At 43.3% G+C, this 25,403-nt stretch overlaps 1 protein-coding gene across 15 annotated transcripts in view; it reads left to right on the plus strand.

Annotated features, from left to right (window-relative positions):
* Positions 1–25,403, plus strand: part of mef2cb (myocyte enhancer factor 2cb) — a 302,736-nt gene that overhangs the window by 272,760 nt on the left and 4,573 nt on the right. For all 15 annotated transcript variants that reach the window (XM_038805302.1, XM_038805303.1, XM_038805315.1 and 12 more), the window contains 2 exons: positions 9,200–9,329; positions 14,962–15,097. In XM_038805302.1, the coding sequence (XP_038661230.1) occupies positions 9,200–9,329; positions 14,962–15,097 (266 nt within the window). The remainder of the gene's footprint in view (positions 1–9,199; positions 9,330–14,961; positions 15,098–25,403) is intronic.

The raw sequence follows: 25,403 nt of genomic DNA on the forward strand, positions 1-25,403 counted from the left end.
CTGCTGAACCATAGCATTCACCTACAGCTGCTGAACCATAGCGTTGATCTACAACTACTGAACCATAGCATTGACTTAAAACTTAGCATTGACCTACACATACTGAACCATAGCATTGACCCACAACTGCTGAACCACAGCATTGATCTACAACTGCCAAACCATAGCATTGGCCTACGCCTACAGAACCATAGCATTGACCCACAACTGCTGAACCATAGCATTGACCTACACCTACTGAACCATAGCATTGACTTACAACTGTGAACCATAGCATTGACCCACAACTGCTGAACCATAGCATTGACCTGCACCTACTGAACCATAGCATTGACCAACAAATGCTGAACCTTAGCAGTCACCTACAACTGCTGAACCTTAGCATTAGACCACAACTGCTGAACTATAGCATTCGCCTACAGCTGCTGAACCATAGCATTGACCCACAACTGCTGAACCATAGCATTGACCCACAACTGCTGAACCATATCATTGACCTACACCGACTGAACCTTAGCATTGACCTACACCGACTGAACCTTAGTATTGACCTACACCGACTGAACCTTAGTATTGACCTACACCTATTGAACCATAGCATTGACTCACAACTGTTGAACCATAGCATTCACCTACAACTGCTGAACCATAGCATTGACCCACAAATGCTGAACCATAGCACTCACCTACAGCTGCTGAACCACAGCATTGATCTACAACTGCTGAACCATAGCATTGACCTACACCTACTGAACAATAGCATTGACATACACCTACTGAACCATAGCATTGACCCACAACTACTGAACCATAGCATTGACCCACAGCTGCTGAACCATAGCATTGGCCTATAGCTGCTGAACCATAGCATTGACCTACAGCTGCTGAACCATAGCATTGACTTACACCTACTGAACCATAGCATTGGCCTATAGCTGCTGAACCATAGCATTGACCTACAGCTGCTGAACCATAGCATTGACCTACAGCTGCTGAACCATAGCATTGACCTACAAATGATGAACCATAGCATTGACCCACAACTGTTGAACCATAGCATTCACCTACACCTATTGAACCATAGCATTGCCCTACACCTATTGAACCATAGCATTGATCCACAACTGTAAACCACAGCATTGACCTACACCTACTGAACCATAGCATTGACTTACAACTGTGAACCATAGCATCTACCTACAACCTCTGTTCTCATTTGTACAATAGCCATTATCTTCAAGTTAACATTACTTTTGAAATAATCAGGGTAGGCAGCGGTATTTAGTACAAACCTGTTTAGCAAATAAGATACTTTGTTTAATTTATTTCTTAAATGTAGTCCTCAAATTATGTATACTTCTTGAGCCTGGGAGTTCCACACTATGGTTTTCATAAAGCTTAAAAGCCAGGTTTAGCTGGGTTGAAGCTGTACCATTGGGATGGTATTCATCTGGACCATGATGAGATCAATATTTTGATGAGTCATATAACTCGAGAGAAATTTAAGCTACAATCGTTGGTGGGGGGGGGGGGGTGGGGGTGGTGGGGGGTGGTGTGGGGGGGGGGGTGGTGGGGGGGTGGAGGGGGGGTGGATCTTGTAAGGAAAGATGTGGGAAATTAAAGGGAAATGACAAGTCAATAGAGCAAAGTGATTTGGATGATAATAGCAGAGTGTGACAGGAAGGTACAGAGCTTAGAAACTTAAAATTGCACCAGCAGATGAGGCCGGAGTTTGCAGAAATGGTAAAAGTCCAAATTAAAGGTTCTGTATCTGGATGTGCATTTGCAACAAAAGGGATGAATTGTTCGCACAAATAGAAATTAAGATGTATGATCTGATTGCCATTACAGAGACACTGTTGTAAGATGACCAAGGCGGGGACCCAAATATTCAGGTGTATTTGACATTACAAAAAGCTAGGAAGTTAGGAAAAGTTAGTGGGGTAGCTTTGCTAATTAAAAATGACATTAGCACAGTAATGAGAAATGACCTTAGCTTAAAAGATCAAGATATATAAACAGTTTAGTTAGATACGAGAAATAGGAAAGGACAGTTGCAGGAGTAATTTACAGGCCCCCTAACAATAGCTACACTGTATGGTACAGTATACAGGAAGATATGTGGTAGAAAGGTACTGCGATATTCATGGCTGGTTTTAATCTACATATAGAGTAGGAAAAACAGATTGACAAAGGTAGCCTGGAAAATGAGTTCATAGAATGAACTTAGGACAGAATCTTAGAGAGGTATATTCCAGCACCAATCAGGGAGCTTGCTATTTTAGTCCTGGTATGAGACAGGACTAAGCAGTATCCTCGTAGTAAAGGAGAACCTAAGTGAGGTTAATCACAAATTCAGTTTGAGGGTGAGAAGTGTGGGTCTAAGACTAGTGTTTAAACCTTGTACAGTTCTTTCAGTTTGATACTATCCTTAACATTCTTTTCAGCCACTGGTGATGGGTCCTTATCATAGTCTTTCTTTCTCATTGGGATATAGTTCTGCTGAGAATTATTAAATACCTCCTCAAAAGTTTGCTGATGCTTATCTATTATCCTACCTTTTAACCTAGATTCCCAGTTCACTTTAGTCAACTTTTCCTTCATGCTCTTATAATTAGCTTTATTTAGGTTTAATAATAATCACTTATTGTCACAGTAACTTCATTGAAGCCTACTTGTGACAATAAGCGATTATTATTATTATTATTATTATTAAACCTAAATAAAGTTAATTATAAGAGCATGAAGGCAAAGTTGACTAAAGTGAACTGGGAATCTAGGTTTAAAGGTAGGACAATAGATAAGCACCGCAAACTTTTGAGGAGGTATTTAATAATTCTCAGCAGAGGGCAGTACGGTGGTGCAGTGGTAGCATTGCAGTTTCACGGCGCCGAGGTCCCAGGTTCGATCCTGGCTCTGGGTCACTGCCCTCTGCTGAGAATTATTAAATACCTCCTCAAAAGTTTGCCGTGCTTATCTATTGTCCTACCTTTTCACAGTAACTTCATGTACGCTAAACTTAATGTAAGCCTACTTGTGACAATAATAAAGATTATTATTATGGTCAAAAGAAGTGGCAGCAGAGGTAGTAGATGCATTGGTTGTGATCTTCCAAAATGCCATAAATCCTGGAACAGTCCAGTGAATTGGAAAATAACAAATGTAACACCTTTTTCCAAGAAAGGAGGGAGACAGAAAGCAGGAAACTATAGGCCAGTCATTGGGGAATTCCTGAAATCCATTATTAAGGAGGTTACAGCAGGATACTTGAAATTCACAATGCAAACAGGCAGAGTCAGCATAGTTTTTTGAAAGAGAAATCATACCAATTTATTCAACTTCTTTAAGGAAGTAACAAGTAAGATGTTTAAAGGGGAACCTGTAGCTGTGGTGTACCCGGATTTCCAAGGTGCCACATCATAATAATAATAATCTTTATTGTCACAAGTAGGCTTTCATTAACACTGTAAGAGGTTACTGTGAAAAGCCCCTAGCTGCCACATTTCGGCGCCTGTCGGGTACATAGAGGGAGAATTCCGAATTTCCAATTCACCTAACAGTACGCCTTTTGGGACTTGTGGGAGGAAACTGGAGCACCCGGAGGAAACCCACACAGACACAGGGAGAACGTGCAGACTCTGCACAGACAGTAACCCAAGCCGGGAATCGAGCCTGGGATCCTGGAGCTGATCAGACGTGCCTCTCTAAGAAACTTTCCGGAGTATACTCTATAAACTAATTTTCTAGGCCACCTTTGGCAACCTGTCCTCCCTACTTCACATGTCCATTAAAATCAGCCATGAATATTGCAGTACCTTTCTTACATACTCCATTTATCTCATCCTGTATACTCTGCCCTACAGTGTAGCTACTGTTAGGGGACCTGTAAGTTACTCCCGTAAGTGTTGTCTTAACTTTCCTACAAAAAGTAAGAACTCATGGTCATATATTGGGATAAAGGATTTATTAGTTAATCGGAAGCAGTGAGTGGGATTAAATGGGTCATTTTCAGGTTGGCAAGCTGTAACTAGTGGGGAAAATGTGAACCTACCACTTTGGTAGGAAATATAGAAAAGCCGTATACTTTATAAATGCAAAACTCTGTGGAATCTGGATGTCCTGATTCATGAATCAGAAAACGTTAGTAAGCAGGTACGGCAAGTGATTAGGAAGGTGTTTATTGGTGTTTATTGCAAGGGGACTGGAATATAAAAGTAGGGCTGTTTTGCTGCAGCTGTGCAGAGTCTCGGTGAGACCACATCTAAAGCCTTGTCTGCAGTTTTGGTTTCCTTATTTGAAAAAGGGTGTAATTGCTTTAGAAACAGTTCAGAGAAGGTTCACTGAGCTCATTCCTGGGATTAAGGGCTTATTTGCTGTAAATTAGAAAAGCATGTTATTTTTAAACAAGTAGCTATACTTGGATTTAACTGAGAAACACCAGGAATAAGGGAAAGTTGGGGTCAATATAGTAAGATGATCCAAAATAAAATAAAGATAACGAAAGGGAAGTAAAGTCCAAGACGTGCAAGGGCAGTCAGTCGAATGGAATGCCTGTCCTGTAATATGTGCATAGTCTTGGATGCTACTGATGTCCTTGATGGCCATGTATGCAGGAAGTACAGCTGCAGAAACTTGAGCTCTGGGTTTCAGATCTCGAGTAGCAGCTGGCGCCACTGTGATGCATTCGAAGGCTGAGGGCTACGTGCATAGCATGTTCAGAGAGGTGGTTACGGTGCAGTTTGAAGGAATGCGTGACCACCAAGCAGCCCAAGAGAACTAGGCAGGTAGTGCAGGAGCCCCCTGGGGTCCTGCCCACAAATTGTTTTCCATTTTTGAAGCTGATGAGGGCATTCGTTCCTTAGAGGAATGCAATCAGGTTTGTAGCGCTATTATCAGCTCGGGTGTGCTGAAGGGGAGGAAGAATAAAGGAAGAGCAGTCGTGTTAGAGGATTTGTTAGTTAGGGGAACATACAAGCGTTTCTGTGGCCATTGGTGTAACTCCAGGATGGTATATTGCTTCCCTGGTGCCAGGGCCAAGGATGTTTACATATGGAGGCAGGCGGCATGGCTGAGGTATTAAGTGAATAGTTTGCATCTGTCTTTACCAAGGAGGTATATTCTACACAGTCCATGGTGACGGATGAGAAACTCTATCATCAGAAGGATTTTAAATTGGTATGAAGGAAGTGTTGGATAGATTGTTGGTACTTAGGTTGACAAGGCACCAGGACCAGATGAAACATGCATCCAAGCGTATTGAAGGAAGTGAGAGCAGAAATAGCAGGGTTACTGGCTTCAGTCTTCCTTGGATTTGGGGGAGGTTCCAGAGCACTGCAGAATTGCAGACACAATTGCAGACTCAAAGCTCTTGACCAAAAAAGTTGTAAGGATAAGCTTGGACCAGTAAATTTAACTTCATGGTATGGAAGGGAAGCTTCTATAAACAATTATTCGTATTAGAATTAATTGTCACATGGAGAAATGTGCATTGATTAGGAAAAGCTAACATGGATTTCTAAATAAAAAATATGTTTAACTAACATGCTGGAGTTTTTTGAAGAGGAAACAAAGTGTTGGTAAGGGTAATGCTGTTAATGTGGTGTACATGGACTTTCAGAAGGCATTCGATACACTGCCACATAACAGACTTGTGAGAAAGGTTATAGTTCATAGAGTAAACGGGACAGAGAGTCATAGATGTTTACAGCATGGAAACAGGCCCTTTCCTTCAGTCCAGCTTGTCCATGCAGCCCAGTTTCTATCACTAAGCTAGCCCCACTTGTCCGCATTTGGCCCATATCCCTCTATACCCACCCTGTCCATGTAACTGTCAAACTGTTTTTTAAAGAATAAAATGTACCCGCCTCTACACTGCCTCTGGCAGCTCATTCCAGATGCTCATCACCCTCTGTGTGAAAAGATTTCCTTTATGGTCTCTTTTGTATCTCTCCCCTCTTACCTTAAACCAATGCCCTCTAGTTCTAGATTCCTCTACCTTATCTATGCTCCTCATTATTTTATAGACCTCTATAAGTTCACTCCTAAGCCTCCTACGCTCCAGGGAAAAATGTCCCAGCCTATACAGCCCCTCCTTATAACTCAGACCATCAAGTCCTAGTAACATCCTCATAAATCTCTTCTGCATTCTTTCTAGTTTAACAATATCCTTCCTATAATAGGATGACCAGAACTGAACACAGTATCCCATGTGTGGTCTTACCAATGCCTTGTCCAGCTTCAATAAGACGTCCCAACTCCTGTATTCAATATTCTGATCAATAAAACCTAGCATGCTGAATGCCTTCTTCAATACCCTGTCCACCTGCGACTCCATCTTCAAGGAGCTATGAATCTGTACCCCTAGATCTTTGTTCTGTAACACTCCCCAACTCCCTACCATTAACTGAGTATGTCCTGCCCTGATTTGATCTACCAAAATGCATCACCTCCCATTTATCCAAATTAAACTCCATCTGCCATTCATCGGTCCTCTGGCCCAATTGGTCAAGATCCTGTTGCAATCTTACCACCTTCACTATCTACTATGCCACCAAGCCTGATGTCATCTGCAAACTAATTAATCATGCCTCCTACATTCTCATCCAAATCATTTATATATAAAAAAACAAATAACAGTGGACCGAGCCTGAGGCACACCACTGGTCACAGGACTCCAGTTTGAAAAACAACCCTCCACAACCACCCTTGGTCGCCAAGCCAATTTTGTATCCAATTGGCTACCTCTCCCTGGATTCCGTGAGATTTAACCGTTTGCAACAACCTACCATGTGGTACCTTATCAAAGTCCTTGCTAAAGTCCATGTAGACAACGTGGATCGCACTGCCCTCATCTACCTTCTTGGTTACCCTTTCAAAAAATTCAATCAAATTCGTGAGACATGACTTTCACCTTACAAAGTCATGCTGACTTTCCCTAATTAGCCCTTGTCTATCTAAATGCCTGTAGATCCTGTCCCTCAGAATACCTTCTAACAATTTACCCACTACAGAAGTAAGGCTAATCGGTCTGTAGTTCCCAGGCTTATCCCTACAGCCCTTCTTAAACAAGGGCACAACATTTGCTACCCTCCAACTTCAGGCACTTCTCCTGTGGCTGTCGATGATTCAAATATCTCGGCTAGGGGGCCCGCAATTTCCTCCTTAGCCTGCCACAACATTCTGGGATCCATTTCATCGCGTCCCGGGAATTTATCTATCTAGTCGCAAGGCAGATACAAAATTGACTGAATAATAAGAAGCAGAGAGTCAAGCTCAATTAATATTTTTTAGGTCGGGGCTATACTCCTTGGAGAGAAGAAGACTAAGAGGAGATTTAAGAGAGATGTTTAAAATCGTGAGGGGGCTGGACAGAGTAGATAGGGAGAAACTGTTCCCACTCATAAAAGGACCAGGAATGAGAGGGCACAGATTAAAAATGATTTGCAAAAGAAGCAAATGTGAGTGGTTCAGGTCTGGGATGCACTGCCCGGAAGTGTGATGGAGGAAGGTTCCATTGAGACATTCAAGAAGGCTTTCAATTACTATTTTAATAGAAACAATGTGCAAGGGTACGGAGGAAAGGGCAGGGAAATGGCACCAAGTCAGAATGCTCAGTTGTGGAGCTAGTACATATGCAATGGGCTTAATGGTCTTCTGTGCTGTAACAATTTTGTGATTCTGTGATTTTATGAAGGAAGGTTGAACAGGGGACCTATACCCATTAGAGTTTGGAAGAATGGGATGTGATTTTAGTGAAACACAAAAAGATTCTGAGGAGACTTTACAGGGTGGATGCTGAGAGAATGCTTCCGCTTGTGTGGAAGTCTAGAATTCGGGGACATAAGATAAAAATAAGAGGTCTTCCATTTATGATGGAGATGAGAAATTCTTTCTCTCAGTACATCTTTATTCTATGGAATTCTCTTCCCCAAGGAGGCTAGTTCATCAAAATTATCCAAAGCTAAATTGGATAGATTCTTGATAGACAAGGGTTATGGGGGAGAGGGAGCAGGAAGCTATAGGCCGATTAATGTAACATGCGTCATAGGGAAATTGCTAGAATCATTATTGGGCAGATTATAGCAGGATAGCTAGAAAATTATAATGCTTTCTGGCAAAGTAACGAGGAAAGTGAAGTTGAGGCCATAATCAGAACAACTATGATACTATTGATGGCGGAGATGTCCAACGGGCCGAATGGCCCACTCCTGTTCCTAAGTTCAATGTTCCTATAACCAGAATAGATCTCTGAAACTGTGTTGTGCTGAACATTATGCATCTGTTAGTCAATTAATTGCTTTGATCTTATTATTCTGGTATGAAATGAGAAATGATATACGCAACCTAAAATGTGCTGCCTTCATAAGCATGTTACAGACAAGCTGTTAAACAGAAGTAACACAGCACCACCTACTGGTTATGTAAAATATTATGATTTACAACCTCTGCTTACAATTAAGACAAGGTATCCAATACTTAGAGATGAACTATTGAAATCCACCACCATAATAGTCATTAAAAAAAATATAGAACATAGAAAAATACAGCACAGAACAGGCCCTTCGGCCCACGATGTTGTGCCGTTTTGCGATGGTTAAGAACAAATTAATCTACACCCCCTCATTCTACCGTAATCCATGTACCCATCCAATAGACGCTTGAAGGTCCCTAATGTTTCCGACTCAACTATTTCCACAGGCAATGCATTCCATGCCCCCACTACTCTCTGGGTAAAGAACCTACCTCTGACTTCCCCCCCTAAATCTTCCACCATTCACCTTAAATTTATGTCCCCTTGTAATAGTTTGTTCCACCTGGGGAAAAAGTCTCTGACTGTCTACACTATCTATTCCCTTGATTATTTTATAAACCTCTATCAATATAAAAGCACAATAACAGGGTCTAATGCACATTTTTCTCTGTTTTCCATCTGGTCTTTTTCCTACCACAATACCACTATCCTTGCTGGTGACTTAGCTGGTTACTATGGAGATACTGATGTAATTGGTTACCTTGGGAACATCTAGTCTCCTGAAGTGCTGTAAATGATAGGTTTAGAAGAGTTCTTAAAGGCCAATTATGTTAAGTGATTCATTTTATTAAAAATGTCCGGTCTATATTTTGGCTATTTTTGCAGCTATTATTTTAAAAATGGAGTCTTAAAAGATCATTTAAAAGTCACAATTTTGTTTTCCTTTAGAATCAAAGAATAAACAACTCGCAAGCTGCACAGTCATTGGCTACGCCGGTGGTTTCTGTGGCAACCCCTACTTTGCCTGGGCATGGAATGGGAGGATACCCTTCAGCCATTTCTACCACATATGGTACTGGTAGGTAACTCCTATTACTATCAAGGAAATAAATCAACCAAGACTTTCAATATTATTCATATACTGCTGTTACATTATTCCTAAAAGAGGTACTTTATTCTGCTCGTTCACAGATAGTGTCTGAGTACTACAGAGGAGCGCACATATTGCTTTATAAACAAATAAATAACTGTACTTCCTGCTATTTCTTTGTGTCTGACCTACTTGCTTCCCTTCAAAAGTAAGACTTCTGTTTGTTGGGAGTTGATTCTTGTAACAGTTTACGGTCACGTAAAAGAAAGAAAACCTGGGACCAAAATTCTTAATCTCATGACCCCATTAGTTACATCAGGATCACACATACAGGTGCCCTTTAGTGCTAAGTCCGGTGAAATTTGCAGGAATAGTCAAGGCGCATGCATTTAGCATAAACTTTGGCAGGCACAAATTCCAATATCCACACATCTTTGACGATTGTAGGCCCACGCATTTGGAAATTCATATTTATATATGTCTGTCCATTTTTATTTAATTGCACTCCAATGAAACAACTTAGACCAGTTTACTGCATTAAAGATGCTATATAAATGCACTCTGTTTTGAATATTAACCACAGCAATTTACCCTGCACCACAGTTTTAAAAAACATGTACTCTTGAACCAAATGTGTAGTAAGAATACTTTCTATTTTATTTATTGATTACAGCTCTACATTGGCATGTAAAATATGGAGCACCGTTGTCTGGTGAAAAGCATTGCTAATCAATTCCGCAACAGTGGGTGCCCTGCTGTGTTAAACTTTCCAAATTGCACGTTTAGTTAACATCCTTCAGTTTTGATTGTCATATATATCAGGCATATAGTAATACAGTAAGAACCCAATTGAAAGCAATTTACTGAGTATAATACTTTTGGAACAATTTACATTGTGTTTTGATGCACCTTGAATAATTGAAGCCATCAGCCTTGGAATCAAAGTATATTTTCATAGCATACTTTTGAAAGCATTTTACTAACTTTTGAATAAAATTTTGTTAAATTGCCACTAATTTACCGAATGAAGAACACTACTTAATTTTATTTTAAATGGGCACATGGTAAATTTAAACTATCCTTCAGGCATGCTGGAATTTTATTTTTGGTGTTGTTTGTGGGACGTCAAAGGATTCAGGGGCTGACCATTCGTGTATGTTTTAATGGGCGCGATTCAACAGGACAAAAACAGAATCCCATTTCTGGCGCGTTTAGCGGAGTGGTCATTTTGCCGGGTTTTTGTGGCCCAGCGAGGAAGGTCTAGTGGCTCATTTAAATATGCTAATCTTGATCCTGTCCAGCGAGGGCAAGATCCAGATCTCATCTAGTGAGATTCCATTGATTCTTGCGAGACATTTCGACCATCGCAAAACGGCCTCGCTGCATCTCCAAGTCGGGTGTGACAAGGCCACTAAATCACGCCCAATATATTTAATAGGCTTAGACAACTTGTAACTGGAACTTGTAGTAAAAAGAAAATTTTTGAGAACATTAGGAAACACACAGGGGGCGGGATTCTCCGGCCCCCGCCGGCTGCCGAATTCTCCGGCGCTGGAGATATGGCGGGGGCGGGAATTGCGCCGGTCGGCAGCCGCTGACAGCAGCCCCCCCCCCCGGGCGATTCTCCGGCCCGCGATGGCCGGATGGCCGCCCCATGTTTTGCCGGTCCCACTGGCGTAAATTAGAGTAGGTCCTCGGGGGGGGGGGGGGGGGGGGATCTGGCCCTGGGAGTTGCCCCCACGGTGGCCTGGCCCGCGATTGGGACCCACCCATCTGCGGGCGGGCCTGTGCCATGGGGGCACTCTATTCCTCAGCGTCGGCTGGTGTGGTCCTCCGCCATGGCCGACGCGGAGATGATTCCCTCCCCTGCGCATGTGCTGGGATGACCCCAGCACACGTTTGCGCTCCTGCGCATGCGCCAACTCGCGCCGGCTGGCGGAGGCCCTTCGGTGCCGGCTGACGTGGTGCCAAGCCCCTTCCCCGCCAGCTGGCGCAGCGCCAACCACTCCGGTGCTGGCCTAGACCCTGAAGGTGCGGAGGATTCCACACCTTTGGGGCGGCCCGACGCTGGAGTGGTTCACGCCACTCCTCGGTGGCGGGACCCCCGCCCCGTCGGGTAGGGGAGAATCCCGCCCATGATTTTCAGCTACGTTTTTTGGTAACAAGAGCGGGATTCTCTGCCCTTACGCAGCTTGCTTCTTGGCAGTGATAAGTTGGTCGGTGGTGAGATTGTTTAGGTCCCATTGAATCCACCCCATGCCATCTGGAAACCTGTAGCAATGGTGCACCGTCAGCAGGACTGGAAGATCCCATTTGTGTGACCAGCTTGAAGATCTCACCCCCAAGTCTTTTTGAAGCTACCCATTATTTAAAGTCAACAGAGTGACCTAAGAAGTGAAACCCCTGAATGGAAGGTTCTTGTAAGAATTGGAAATTCATTTTATTTTAATAATTAAGAATTACTCTTTTTATGTAAGCATTTGTGAGATGTTTCCAATCAGAATCAATCCTCGCTTGTTGCTGGAAAAATTAAGTCCGACAAATAACTAATGTAAAGTAGAAGGGGAATTAGGAAATAGTTTCAAATTAAAAATAGAAATGGATAATGAAGAATTAAGTATGGTATTTGACTGGTAAAGTCTAATGAAGGGATAATTTTATATTTGTTCATGGGATATTGGCTCCGCTGGCTAAACCAGCATGTGTTGCCCATCCCTAATAATTGCCCTTGAGAAGGTAGTTATGAGTTGCCTTCTTGAACTACTGCATTTCTTGTGGTGTGGGTACACCCACAGTGCTGTCCAGAAGGAAGTTCCAGGATTTTGAGGCAGTAACAGTGAAGTAACAGCAGTATAGTTCCAAGTTGGGATGGTGTGTGACTTGTGGTGTTCCCATGCATTCACTGCCCTTGTCCTTCTAGGTAGCAGAGATTGGAAGGTGCTGTCAAATGAATCTTGGCAAATTGGATATGACCTGAAATATCCAGACATAAAATTTAGCAAACAGAAAAAAATGTTCAAATCTGAGATGGATAGCGTATAAAATAAATTTATCTTGAAAAGCGGGACACACCAAAATATAGAGTTATCTGACAACAGAGAGATTAATACTAAATGAAATTTAATGGGAGGTTTGTGATATAGCAAGAGTTGTTACTATGAAAATTATTCGGAATATAGAGAATGAGAGGGAAGAAGGCAAATAAAGAATTGAGAATAATGAAAGTATTTATAAACATATTGTAAGTAAGAGTAATTAAAGAAAGGATAGAATGTTTCAGGAATTGAGAAGAAAATCTAGTTGTAGAGGATGAAGATATTTTAAATATATATTATGCTCAGTTTTCACAAATGTCGGTGGATGTGAGAACATAGGTGTACCAGTGAAGGAGATGGAACAAGGTTTAGAGATCAGAAAAGGAATTAGACCTAAGAAGGGTAACAGCGTTCAAGGGGCGAGATTCCACATCCTGCCGCACCAGAGCTTTGGTGCGGCGCACACCTGGGATTCTCCATCTCGCCAGCCGGCCAATGGGGTTTTCCATTGAGGGCAGCCCCATGCCGGCAGGAAACCCCCGGGCTGCCAGCGCAACGGAGAATCCAGACAGCGGAGAATCCAGCCGAAGGTGCGTAAAGTCACTGGGCCTTGACATCACCTGAGGAAATAGTTAAGGTGCTCCCCAGCATATTTTACACTTCCTTGGGTACCAATGTAATTCTACTGATCAAAAGAGAAAGAAGATAAATCAAATATAACAGAATTTACCCTTAATTCTATCTCTTAATTCAAATCATCAATTATATAGAATTTATTTTAAGTAAAAGAAATAATTTATATGCTGTTTCAATTAAATTGCTTAATTTCTATTACTGAAAAAAATCAATTTATTTTGTTGAAACAAATTGCTTTCAATTTAAGGGAGTGGATTTTAGATTGACAACTCTAATACCAGTTGCAGCCAAACTCTTAGAAAGCAACATTTAAGATCAGATAGGTAAACATTTAGAAATGTGCAGGATAATTAAAAATAGGCAACATGGTTTTGTTAAAAGCAAGTCATATGTGACAAATTTAATGATGTTTTTATGGGAGTGACTGGATAGATAAAGGAAATGTAGTATGCGTGATGCAGGTGATTTTAGGAAGGGAATCTGTAATAAACAAAGTGGATTTGTTACAAAAATTTGATCATGTGACAAAGTTGGTTGAAGATGAGCAAGAATCAGTGTTGAATCATTTTTTATCTCAGAACAGGTGATTTTGCCTTAGACTCATGGAGTAAATATGCTGGGAGTACAAAGATAGCATTTTGAAGTTGCAAGACAATGTAAAATGTCAGAAGGGCATAGATAGGTTAGGAATATTCAATGGAATACAATGTGAAAAGGTGTGAGGTAACATGTTTTGTGAGGAAAATTAAGGCGTGTGAGTGCACACTGAATGGAAATATACTGAAAGGTGTGGATATAAAAAAAACCTTGGGTGCGATTCTCGGGGCCCGTTCACCACGGGCGCAAATACTATAATGGCTGCTAAATCTCACAAGAAGGTCATAATGGGATCTCAGTTTGAGATCTTCCCCGTGAGTATGAATCTGATCTCCATAGATTTAAATTAATTTAAATATCACTATACAGTTTAACGCCATTGCTTCCGGCATGACGTCACTCTGGCGGGAATCACTACTGGTTTTCGAAAACAAAAAACAGTCGCGATGACCACAACAGGGGCACGGAAGTGAGCATAGACCCCAAATGGTGAGGAACATGGCAAGACCACGTCCGCCAGTGTCCCGGAGTCTGTGGGATTGGGAGGGGGGTCTTTAACTTTAATTTGTGAACTGGGCTCTCTTTAAAAATGGGGGCCGATCTCTGAATCCCAGCTTTACTGGTGAGCCCCCCCCCCCCACCACCCCCCACCCCCCCCCCCCCCACCACCAACATGCACAAATTGGCTGTGTGATTTTAGCCAGCATTTTGAAATTGCACAAAGTGCCCTTTGATCAGGTGAGAAAAGGCAGCTGTGAAATCAGCCAGTTTCACACTTCTCACCTGATCCAGCACTCAGAAAATTCTGCACCATGTGTTTCAAGCATTATTTTTACTGGAGCAGTATTATTTCCTCTGGTTGGGAAGTGAGTGGCAGACAGAAGTTAGGAGAAACTTCAGGCCATGAAGAGTTGGAGGTGTGTAATGTTTTGCCATAGAGAGTAGTTGAGGTCGCGACCTCTGCATTTTGGAAGGAAAAAATAGGTAACTATTTGAAGCGGAGGAAAACGCAATGCTGCGGTCAAAGAGAGAGGCAGTTGACAATAGTTTTGGATTGCTCTGGAGTTGACACAGACGCAATAAAACAAACATGCGCTTTCTGTTGTATAAATCTTCTGATTCTGTGGTATTATATTTCTTTTGAACAATAATGTATCGGCTTCCTAAAAATTAAGATCTTGATACGTCTTCAAACTAAATACTTTGTGCTTGAGAGTCCAAATTAGTTTATGTCCAAGGTGTTCAGAACATCAAATGTAAATTGTTTGATCAGGAATCTGAATGTTGCACTTTGATTGACGGTATTGTTTCTTTTTCCTCTTATTCTGGTCCCTGCTGACATCGCGATAAAGAATATTCCCTCAGTAGTGCAGACTTGGCATCTCTCACTGGGTACAATACTACCAATGCCCTCCACCTGGGCTCAATGACTGGCTGGCAGCAACATCAGTTACAGAATATGCAACATTCAGCCCTCAGCCAGTTGGGGTAAGTACATTTAACAAAACAGTGAATTAATCTTCTGTATGATTTATTAATTTAATCTCTTCATTCTCACCATGCGCGACATATATATGTAATATGACCCAGGAGCAAAAATCATAATGAAATTGTAATACAACTCTTTTATGTGCCAATAATTGCAATAGTACACTTCAAAACCAATACAAAATATGGGCGTAAATTTTAAAATTTACGTGATTTTTAGTTACTAATTCAGGCCTTGACTGTTGTCGCTGGGGAAAGGCAAACTGTATTGACAGTGAACACTCAGCTCAAATGGCAGAGTACCAGTTCCCTGTATTCAGCTCCAACCATGTGTCCTAACCCAACATTGGAAAAGCACGAAGCACTATTGCACCAAAGTGGCATCTCCATGTTACTGAATAACATTGTTCTCAAATTGATTCAGAGAAAACCCCAGCAGCAGAAAGAAATGACTAATCTTGCCTATTTCACATTCCTTTTGAATCCAGCCATACCTGTGGAACACTGGTAGGCCCCAGATCTTGCTCAGTCTATCCAGTTCTCCTTTCACAATATAGCTACATGGACAATCACATAGTTTCAATGTTAGACAATACTTTTAGGGTTTGCATTTTTAAATGCTCTAAGTACTCTCTGTACATACCGTCACTCTATTGGCTGTTTCATGTAAAAAGAAAATCATAGAGCAACCTTGCTCTAGCAGCCTAAGACCGCCACTCTAGATATATTCTATCATTGGAGACATTTACATTTTTTAAGCAAAAAAGTCTTTCAGGCAGACTTTTCCATTTGGGTTGGGTTTCTGTATGAAATCATAAAACCAGTCGTAAATATTAGCTGGAATTCTCCAGCCGTTGGGATTCACTTTTCCACTGGCAGTGCACCCCACCCATGGGTTTTCCGGAGGCGTGGGGTATTTCATTGACAAATGGCGGGAGTAGAGAATTCCACACCAGCGAATAACTAGGCTGAGGAACACGCAGCTGGCAAACCAGAGAATCCAGCACGTTATTTCAGGCAGACCCTGCCTGAATACTACCAGTGGCAAATTTAAATAAAGACCTGGTTGCCTGGATCAGAAAATAATTAGAACTTAAACCCTGAAATATTTCTATGTACCCACCCACCTGAATCCAGCCTCATCAATGAGATAAGTGAGTAAACTGAAAGAATGATAATTGTGTTATCTTTCAAAGTGAGTCGCAATATTTATTAATATAAATAAAATATGTCAAGAAAATCTTTGAGCCCTATTTTACTGGCAGGACTCTGCACACAGTGGGTGGCTTTGGGGGAATCAGTGCACACTATTTCTGACACTGAAATGATTGAAATAAAAAATGTTACAGAACAGAGAACATAGAAAAATACAGCACAGAACAGGCCCTTCGGCCCACGATGTTGTGCTGAACTTTTGTCCTAGATTAAGAACAAATTAATCTACACCCCATCATTCTACCGTAATCCATGTACCTATCCAATAGCCGCTTGACGGTCCCTAATATTTCCGACTCAACCACTTCCACAGGCAGTGCCTTTCATGCCCCCTCTACTCTCTGGGTAAAGAACCTACCTCTGACACCCCTCCTAAATCTTCCACCATTCACCTTAAATTTATGTCCCCTTGTAATGGTTTGTTCCACCCGGGGAAAAAGTCTCTGACTTTCTATTCTATCTATTCCCCTGATCATTTTATAAACCTCGATCAAGTTGCCCCTCATCCTTCTCCATTCTAATGAGAAAAGGCCGAGCACCCTCAACCTTTCCTCGTAAGACCTACTCTCCATTCCAGGCAACATCCTAGTAAATCTCCTTTGCACCTTTTCCAAAACTTCCACATCCTTCCTAAAATGAGGCGACCAGAACTGCACACAGTACTCAAAATATGGCCTTACCAAGGTTTTGTACAGCTGCATCATCACCTCACGGCTCTTAAATTCAATCCCTCTGCTGATGAACGCTAGCACACCATAGGCCTTCTTCACCGCTCTATCCACTTGAGTGGCAACTTTCAAAGATCTATGAACATAGACCCCAAGATCTCTCTGCTCCTCCACATTGCCAAGAACCCTACCATTAAACGTGTATTCCGCATTCATATTTGTCCTTCCAAAATGGACAACCTCACACTTTTCAGGGTTAAACTCCATCTGCCATTTCTCAGCCCAGCTCTGCATCCTATCTATATCTCTTTCCAGCCGACAACAGCCCTCATCACTATCCACAACACCAATCTTCGTATCGTCTGCAAATTTACTGACCCACCCTTCAACTCACTCATCCAAGTCATTAATGAAAATCACAAACAGCAAAGGACCCAGAACTGATCCCTGCGGTATGCCACTTGTAACTGGGCTCCAGGCTGAATATTTGCCATCCACCACCGCTCTCTGATTTCTATCGGTTAGCCAGTTCATTATCCAACTGGCCAAATTTCCCACTATCCCATACCTCCTTACTTTCTGCATAAGCCTACCATGGGAAACATTATCAAATGCCTTACTAAAATCCATTTTACACCACATCCACTGCTTTACCTTCATTCACGTGCTTGGTCACCTCCTCAAAGAATTCAATAAGACTTGTGAGGCAAGACCTACCCCTCTCAAATCTGTGCTGACTATCCCTAATCAAGCAGTGTCTTTCCAGGTGCTCAGAAATCCTATCCCTCAGTACCCTTTCCATTACTTTGCCTACCACCGAAGTAAGACTAACTGACCTGTAATTCCCAGGGTTATCCCTATTCCCTTTTTTGAACAGGGGCATGACATTTGCCACTCTCCAATCCGCTGGTACCACCCCTGTTGACAGTGAAGACGAAAAGATCATTGCCAACGGCTCTGCAATTTTATCTCTTGCTTCCCATAGAATCCTTGGATATATCCCGTCAGGCCCGGGGGACTTGTCTATCCTCACGTTTTTCAAAATGCCCAACACATCTTCCTTCCTAACAAGTATCTCCTCGAGCTTACCAGTCTGTTTCACACTGTCCTCTCCAACAATATGGCCCCTCTCATTCGTAAATACTGAAGTAAAGTACTCGTTCAAGACCTCTCCTATCTCTTCTGACTCGATACACAATCTCCCGCTACTGTCCTTGATAGGACCCACCCTCACACTAGTCATTCTCATATTTCTCACATATGTGTAAAAGGCCTTGGGGTTTTCCTTGATTCTACCCGCCAAAGATTTTTCATGCCCTCTCTTAGCTCTCCTAATCCCTTTCTTCAGTTCCCTCCTGGCTATCTTGTATCCCTCAAGTGCCCTGTCCGAACCGTGTTTCCTCAGCCTTACATAAGTCTCCTTCTTCCTCTTAACAAGACATTCAACCTCTCTTGTCAACCATGGTTCCCTCACTCGACCATCTCTTCCCTGTCTGACAGGGACATACATATCAAGGACACGTAGTATCTGTTCCTTGAACAAGTTCCACATTTCAATTGTGTCCTTCCCTGACAGCCTATGTTCCTCAGCTCTTGTCTTACAGCATCGTATTTACCCTTCCCCAATTGTAAACCTTGCCCTGTTGCACGCACCTATCCCTCTCCATTACTAAAGTGAAAGTCACAGAATTGTGGTCACTATCACCAAAATGCTCCCCCTCTAACAAATCTATCACTTGCCCTGGTTCATTACCAAGTACCAAATCCAATATGGCCTCACCTCTGGTTGGACAATCTACATACTGGGCGCAATTCGCCCAACGGGAGACTAACTGCTGACGCCGGAGTGAAAACTGGAGTGTTTCACTCCTCGCTCCTCACCCCCTATTCTCCCACCCCCAGGGGGCTAGGAGCGGCGCCGTGTCAATTACGCGCGCCGGGCCTTGGCGCCGCATCAAAGCAGCACCGCATAAATGACGTGGCCGGCGGCGCTTAAATGACGTCACCCGCGCATGCGCAGGTTGACCAGCGCCAACCCGTGCATGCGCGGTTGCCGTCCTCCCCGCAGGCGCCCCGCAAGACATGGAGGATTGGTCTTGCTGGGCGGCGGATGAAAAAGAGTGCGTCTTTTAGATACGCCAGCCCGCCGATTGGTGGGCACCGATCGCGGGCCAAACTCCTCCTGAGCAACCCCCTGGTGCTCGATCCTCCCTCCCGCCACAGGCCGCACACGCAGCGTTCGCGCGCTGTTCATGCCGGCAGCGACCAGGTGTGGTCGGCGCCGGCGTGAACCGGTCAGATTGGGCATTCCGCTCGGCCCATCCGGGCCGGAGAATCGCCGCTCGACCGTTAGAAACGGCGAGCGGCGATTCTCCGAGCGGCCTGTCGTAAAACTCAGCACGCAGTTTTGAGGGGGGGTGGGAGAATCGCCCAGCACTCCCGCAATTCCCCCACCTGGCGTGGGGATCGGAGAATCGCGCCCACTGTGTTAGAAAAGCTTCCTGGACACACTGCATAAACACCATCCCATCCAAACTATTTGATCTAAAGAGTTTCCACCCAATATTTGGGACGTTGAAGTCACCCATGACTACTACCCTGTGACTTCTGCCCCTTTCCAAAATCTGTTTCCCAATCTGTTCCTCCACATCTCTGCTGCTATTGGGGGGCCTATAGAAAACTCCCAACAAGGTGACTGAGCCTTTCCTACTTCTGACTTCAACCGATACTACCTCAGGAGGCAGATCCTCCTCGAACTGCCTTTCTGCAGCTGATATACTATCTCTAATTAATAATGCAACCCCCCCCCCCCCCCCACCTCTTTTACCACCCTCCCTAATCTTATTGAAACATCTATAACCAGGAAACTCCAACAACCATTTCTGCCCCTCTTCTATCCAAGTTTCCGTGATGGCCACCACATCGTAGTCCCAAGTACCGATCCATGCCTTAGGTTTGCCCACCTTATTCCTGATACTTCTTGCATTGAAGTATATACACTTCAACCCATCGCCGTGCCTGCAAGTACTCTCCTTTGTCAGTGTTACCTTCCCCACTGCCTAACTACACGTTTTGACGTCCTGACCATCGGCTACCTTAGTTGCTGGACTACAAGTCTGGTTCCCATTCCCCTGCCAAATTAGTTTAAACCCTCCCGAAGAGTACTACAAACCTCCCTCCCAGGATATTGGTACCCCTCTGGTTCAGATGCAACCCATCCTTCTTGTACAGGTCCCACCTTCCCCAGAATGCGTTCCAATTATCCAAATACCTGAAGCCCTCCCTCCTAGACCATTCCTGCAGCCACGTGTTCAACTGCACTCTCTCCCTATTCTTAGCCTCGCTATCACGTGGCACCGGCAACAAACCAGAGATGACAACTATCTGCCCTGGCTTTTAACTTCCAGCCTGACTCCCTAAATTTGTTTATTACATCCACACCCCTTTTACTACCTACGTCGTTGGTACCAATGTGCACCACGACTTCTGGCTGCTCACCCTCCCCCCTTAAGGATCCTGAAGACACGATCCGAGACATTCCTGGCCCTGGCACCCGGGAGGCAACATACCTTCCGGGAGTCTCGCTCGCGACCACAGAATCCCCTATCTATTCCCCTAACCATTGAGTCTCCTATCACTATTGCTTTTCTATTCTCCCCCCTTCCCTTCTGAGCCCCAGAGCCAGACTCAGTGCCAGAGACCTGGCCGCTCTGGCCTTCCTTTGGTAGGTCATCCCCCCCAACAGCATTCAAAACGGTATACATGTTTTGAAGGGGAACGGCCACGAGGGATCCCTGCACTGTCTGCCCATTCGTTTTCTTTCCCCTGACTGTAACCCAGCTACTCTTGTCTTGTACCTTGGGTGTGGCTACCTCCCTGTAACTCTTCTCTATTACCCCCTCTGCCTCCCGGATGATCCGAAGTTCATCCAGCTCCAGTTCCCTAACACGGTCTCTGAGGAGCTGGAGTTGGGTGCACTTCCCGCAGGTATAGTCAGCGGGGACACCGGTGGTATCCCTCACTACCCACATCCTACAGGAGGAGCATGCAACTGCCCTAGCCTCCAGCCCCTCTTACCTTACAGAATACAGCTGCACTGTGGACCAACTGGAACTCCGCCCTCCGAAGGTGGGACTGCTCCCAGTCAGCTGTGCTCTCTGTAAACTCCCGGCTCCCTTCTCGCTCTTTGAAGAAATGTAGGATATGAAATGAAAAGGAGCACCTTACTCCCTCCTCGCCTAACTCCCTCAGTCACCAAACTCTCACTATAGCACTCAAATGCACCCAAATTCAGCCCTCCCTCAGTCAGCAAACTCTCACTATAAGCACTCAAATGCATCCAAATTCAGCACTCCCTCGGTCACCAAACTCTCACTACAGCACTCAAATGCACCCAAAGTCTGCACTGTAACTAGCTCAGATTAATACTGTGACTCTAGCCTCTGAAAACTGGCCTAATCTAATTAACTAATTAACAAGCTCCAGCTGCAAGTAGTTACAAGTAGAACCTTTGTTTAAAGCTGATTGAAAATTCACCTTCTTCTCAACCAAACAGCAACTTTTAAGTTAATGAACTAAATAAAAGAAAGACTAAACTTTAGATAAAAATTAAAAATAAACCCTTAATATTCCTCAGTCACCAATCTCTCACTATCGCACTCAAATGCACCCAAATTCAGCACTCAGTGCAAACAAAGTCTGCACTGTAACTAGCTCAGTTATATACAAGGTTACCCAGTGGCTCCGAGTATCAGAGCATTTTATTCAAAATCTTCAAGATATATTTGGGGGGATTTTCTGGCCTTTCTCGTTGGTGGAATCTTACAGTCCTGCCAACGGCAAACCTTCGCCATGGGTTTCCTGGCGGCAGAGGTTGGAATCAAAGGGAACGCCCATTGATAGTGGCGGGACCAGACGATCCTGCCTATGGCGGGCGGACTCCCGCCGCTATGAAACGCATTGCGGGAGGTGCGGAAGGCCCCCACTGTAATTGGGTTATGGAATCTTTCACAATTAAGACTTTTTTATGCAGATAGAAATTTCTTGTTAAAGTTTAAAATAATGTTTAAGAGTGGGGCTAAATCAGGGCAGCACAGTAGCACAGTGGTTAGCACAGTTGCTTCACAGCTCCAGGATCCCTGGTTCAATTCCCGGCTTGGGTCACTGTCTGTGCGGAGTCTGCACATTCTCCCCATGTCTGCGTGGATTTCCTCCGGGTGACCCGGTTTCCTCCCACAGTCCAAAGATGTGCAGGTTAGGTGGATCGGCCATGCTAAATTGCCCTTAGTATCCAAAACAAATGTTAGGTGGGGTTACTGGATTACGGGGATAGGGTGGAGGTGTGAGTTCAGGTGGCGTTCTCTTTCCAAGGGCCGGTGCAGACTCGATGGACTGAATGGCCTCCTTCTGCACTGTAAATTCTATGATTCTATGAAATCTAAAAGTCGGTTAAGTGGCCTACAATGTGTGTGACTCAGGCATAGCATATGCTGTTAGTATGCACAATGGTGTTAAAAGTGAAATTTAAAACTTGAGTAAAGACAAAAAAAATTCAGCATTTTTGATATAAATGAATCCAATGAGCACTTTCACCTCATGGTGCAGAAGTAGCTTGGTAATGATTAGCCACTTGGGGGCAGCACAGTACAGTACATTCAACGCTTGCAGTTCTACATGTCAACCAAATTGCTGAAATTTAGTTGAGTGATGATAGATCAAGTAAATTGATCTATGATTATTTTATGCTTAAACAGAAAAATATATTAATTACTAGAAATTGTATATATCTTATGTTAAGAGGTTTTGCTGTGAAAGTTTTGTGTTTTGCAATATATATATATATATTTCTTTTTAAATTTAGAATACTCAGTTCTATTTTTTCCAATTAAGGAGCAATTTAGCATGGCCAATTCACCTACACTGCACATTTTTTTGAGTCTGGGGAGTGAGACCCATGCAGACACTGGGATTTTCGGTATATATTAAAAGAGCATTTTCTGATGTGCGGTGACATAATCTGCAGGATATGTTTTTGTGATTCTTCATATAGGATGGTAACAGGGAAAGTCAGGTCCAGAAAGAAAGACATTGACATTGGTCAATGTCATTCACGTGACTGTGGAATCTTCAGGTGTCCATAAAACTCTTAACATTTTAGAAAGAAAAGAATATCTGTCTCGTCAATCGCATTGCAAACAAATATGGAAAACCAACTACCAAACGACTTATGTACCACGCTGGTACAGTGGTTAGCAGTGCTGCCTCACAGATCCAGGGATCCGGGTTCAATTCTGGCCCTGGATGACTGTCTGTGTTGAGTTTGCGCTTTCTCCCCGTGTCTCCATGGGTTTCCCCCGGGTGCTCCGGTTTCCTGTCAAAGATGTGCAGGTTAGGTGAATTGGCCATGCTAAGTTGCCCCTTAGTGTCCAAAAGATTAGGTGGGGTTACAGGGTTATGGTGATAGGGTGGAGGGATGGGCTTAAGTAGGGTGCTCTTTCCAAGGGCCAGTGCATACTCAATGGGCCGAATGGCCTCCTTCTGCACTGTAAATCATATGATGCTGGCTCTGAAAAATCCAACCAGAGTTGGTTAGAATGAAAACCCATCAAGGGAACTTGACCTCATTCTCCGATTAGCTTTTTCTCCCTGTCATCCTTCACCTAATTAACTCCGCCCTCCATCGAGTTACTTCCACCAATCAGCCCTATCCCTGATCTCTTGCCCCTCCTGCCATAATGGATACTCAGTAGTGGTGAGTAATACTGCTCACCGGTGTCCTTCAAGTAATGCACATATTTCATGACATGACTGTGTTATAGAGTTCGAACAGTTTGAAAGTACACCAACAAAAAGTTTAAAACGAGTAGCTTTCAGGATGGGGCTAAACAAATAGGGTCCTTTGTTTATTACCATCAAAGGTAAAACTTTAGAAACTTACCATGGCAAAAGGTATTATTAATGCTGTAATATTCAACTTCACATCATGTTAGCTAACCTAGTTACTGTATCCATGCACACAGGGGCTGGTTCAGCTCACTCAGCTAAATCGCTGGCTTTTAAAGCGGACCAAGCAAGCCAGCAGCACGGTTCGATTCCCGTACCAGCCTCCCCGGACAGGCGCCGGAATGTGGCGACTAGGGGCTTTTCACAGTAACTTCATTGAAGCCTACTCGTGACAATAAGCAATTTTCATTTTTCATTTCATTGCTCAGGTGAAAAACATCAATGTAGCATCTGAACCTTTTGTCTTGCATTAATTAATTCAACAGAATTCCCCAAGTCAATCTTCCAAGTATGTCTGCTGATGCCCATTTAAATCAATGGATAATTACTTATCAGTCCTCTGTCACCGAGTGCATTTTGAACATAACCACTGCAGCTGACTGTTATTCAGTTTGATAATTAAGGAGTAAAACTGCGTTTTCAGACAGAAAGAATCAATTCTGATCTTCTAATAGCTATTTTATCACACTTTCTAGCAAATCACTATCACACTGTGCCATGCAAATTCCTTGTTAAAACTTACTTACAAACCTTTTATTTAGATGTAGTACTTTTCTATGATTTTAAGTTCTTTTACTATGGATAGAGTGAATGCTTAACCTCAAGGACATCTCCTTAACACAAGCATGGCAAGTAAGCTCAGTGTTTGAAATTAGGTCAGGGTGCCATTCTCCATTAGTTGTGGTGAAACCCAGGAAAATAGTTATACAGTTTTGCGAAGTCCTCAAATGGTGTAGACAGGTAGGTTTCCCCAGCATCTTCAAAAGTTCAGTAGCAATAGCGATATGTACATCCTTGTTGCCCCTAAACAGAGTGGCTTACTAGGCCATTTCAGAGTCAACTGCATTGCTGTTGGTCTGGAGTCACTTGTAGGCCAGACCAGGTAAAGATGGCAGATTTCCTCCCCTAGAGGACACTAGTGAACCAGATGTGTTTTTACGACAGCCAACAATGGTTTTGTGGTCATCATTAGATTTTTAATTCCAAATTTTTATTGAATTTAAATTTCAACATCTGCCAATGTGAGATTCATATCATGGTCCCCAGATCATTATCCTGGGCCTCAGGACGACTAGTCCAGTGACAATACCAGAACAAGCATTCCTACCATTATATGCACCCTCTGCAGTCATTTGGGAAGATCCATCAGCCAGAAATTCAGTTAGAAACTTGCAACATTAAAGCAGCTGCAGCTGTTTGTTGCTGCAATGTATCAGCTAGACAGTTCAGCCTGAATTCTGAGCTGTTTAGAGTCAATGCTATAACTGCTTTTACTCAATAAGGTTCTGTGATATTAATCGGTATCCCACAACCATTAACACTTCAGACATACCATTGACGCCAAAACCTTTTAGCCCTGTATACTAAAGGTGTTTTAATTTTTTTCATCACTTTAAATATCAGAGCTGGAATTCTCCAGC

Source organism: Scyliorhinus canicula, chromosome 8, assembly GCF_902713615.1.
Source record: "Scyliorhinus canicula chromosome 8, sScyCan1.1, whole genome shotgun sequence".
In the NCBI taxonomy this organism is placed as follows: Eukaryota; Metazoa; Chordata; class Chondrichthyes; order Carcharhiniformes; family Scyliorhinidae; genus Scyliorhinus; species Scyliorhinus canicula.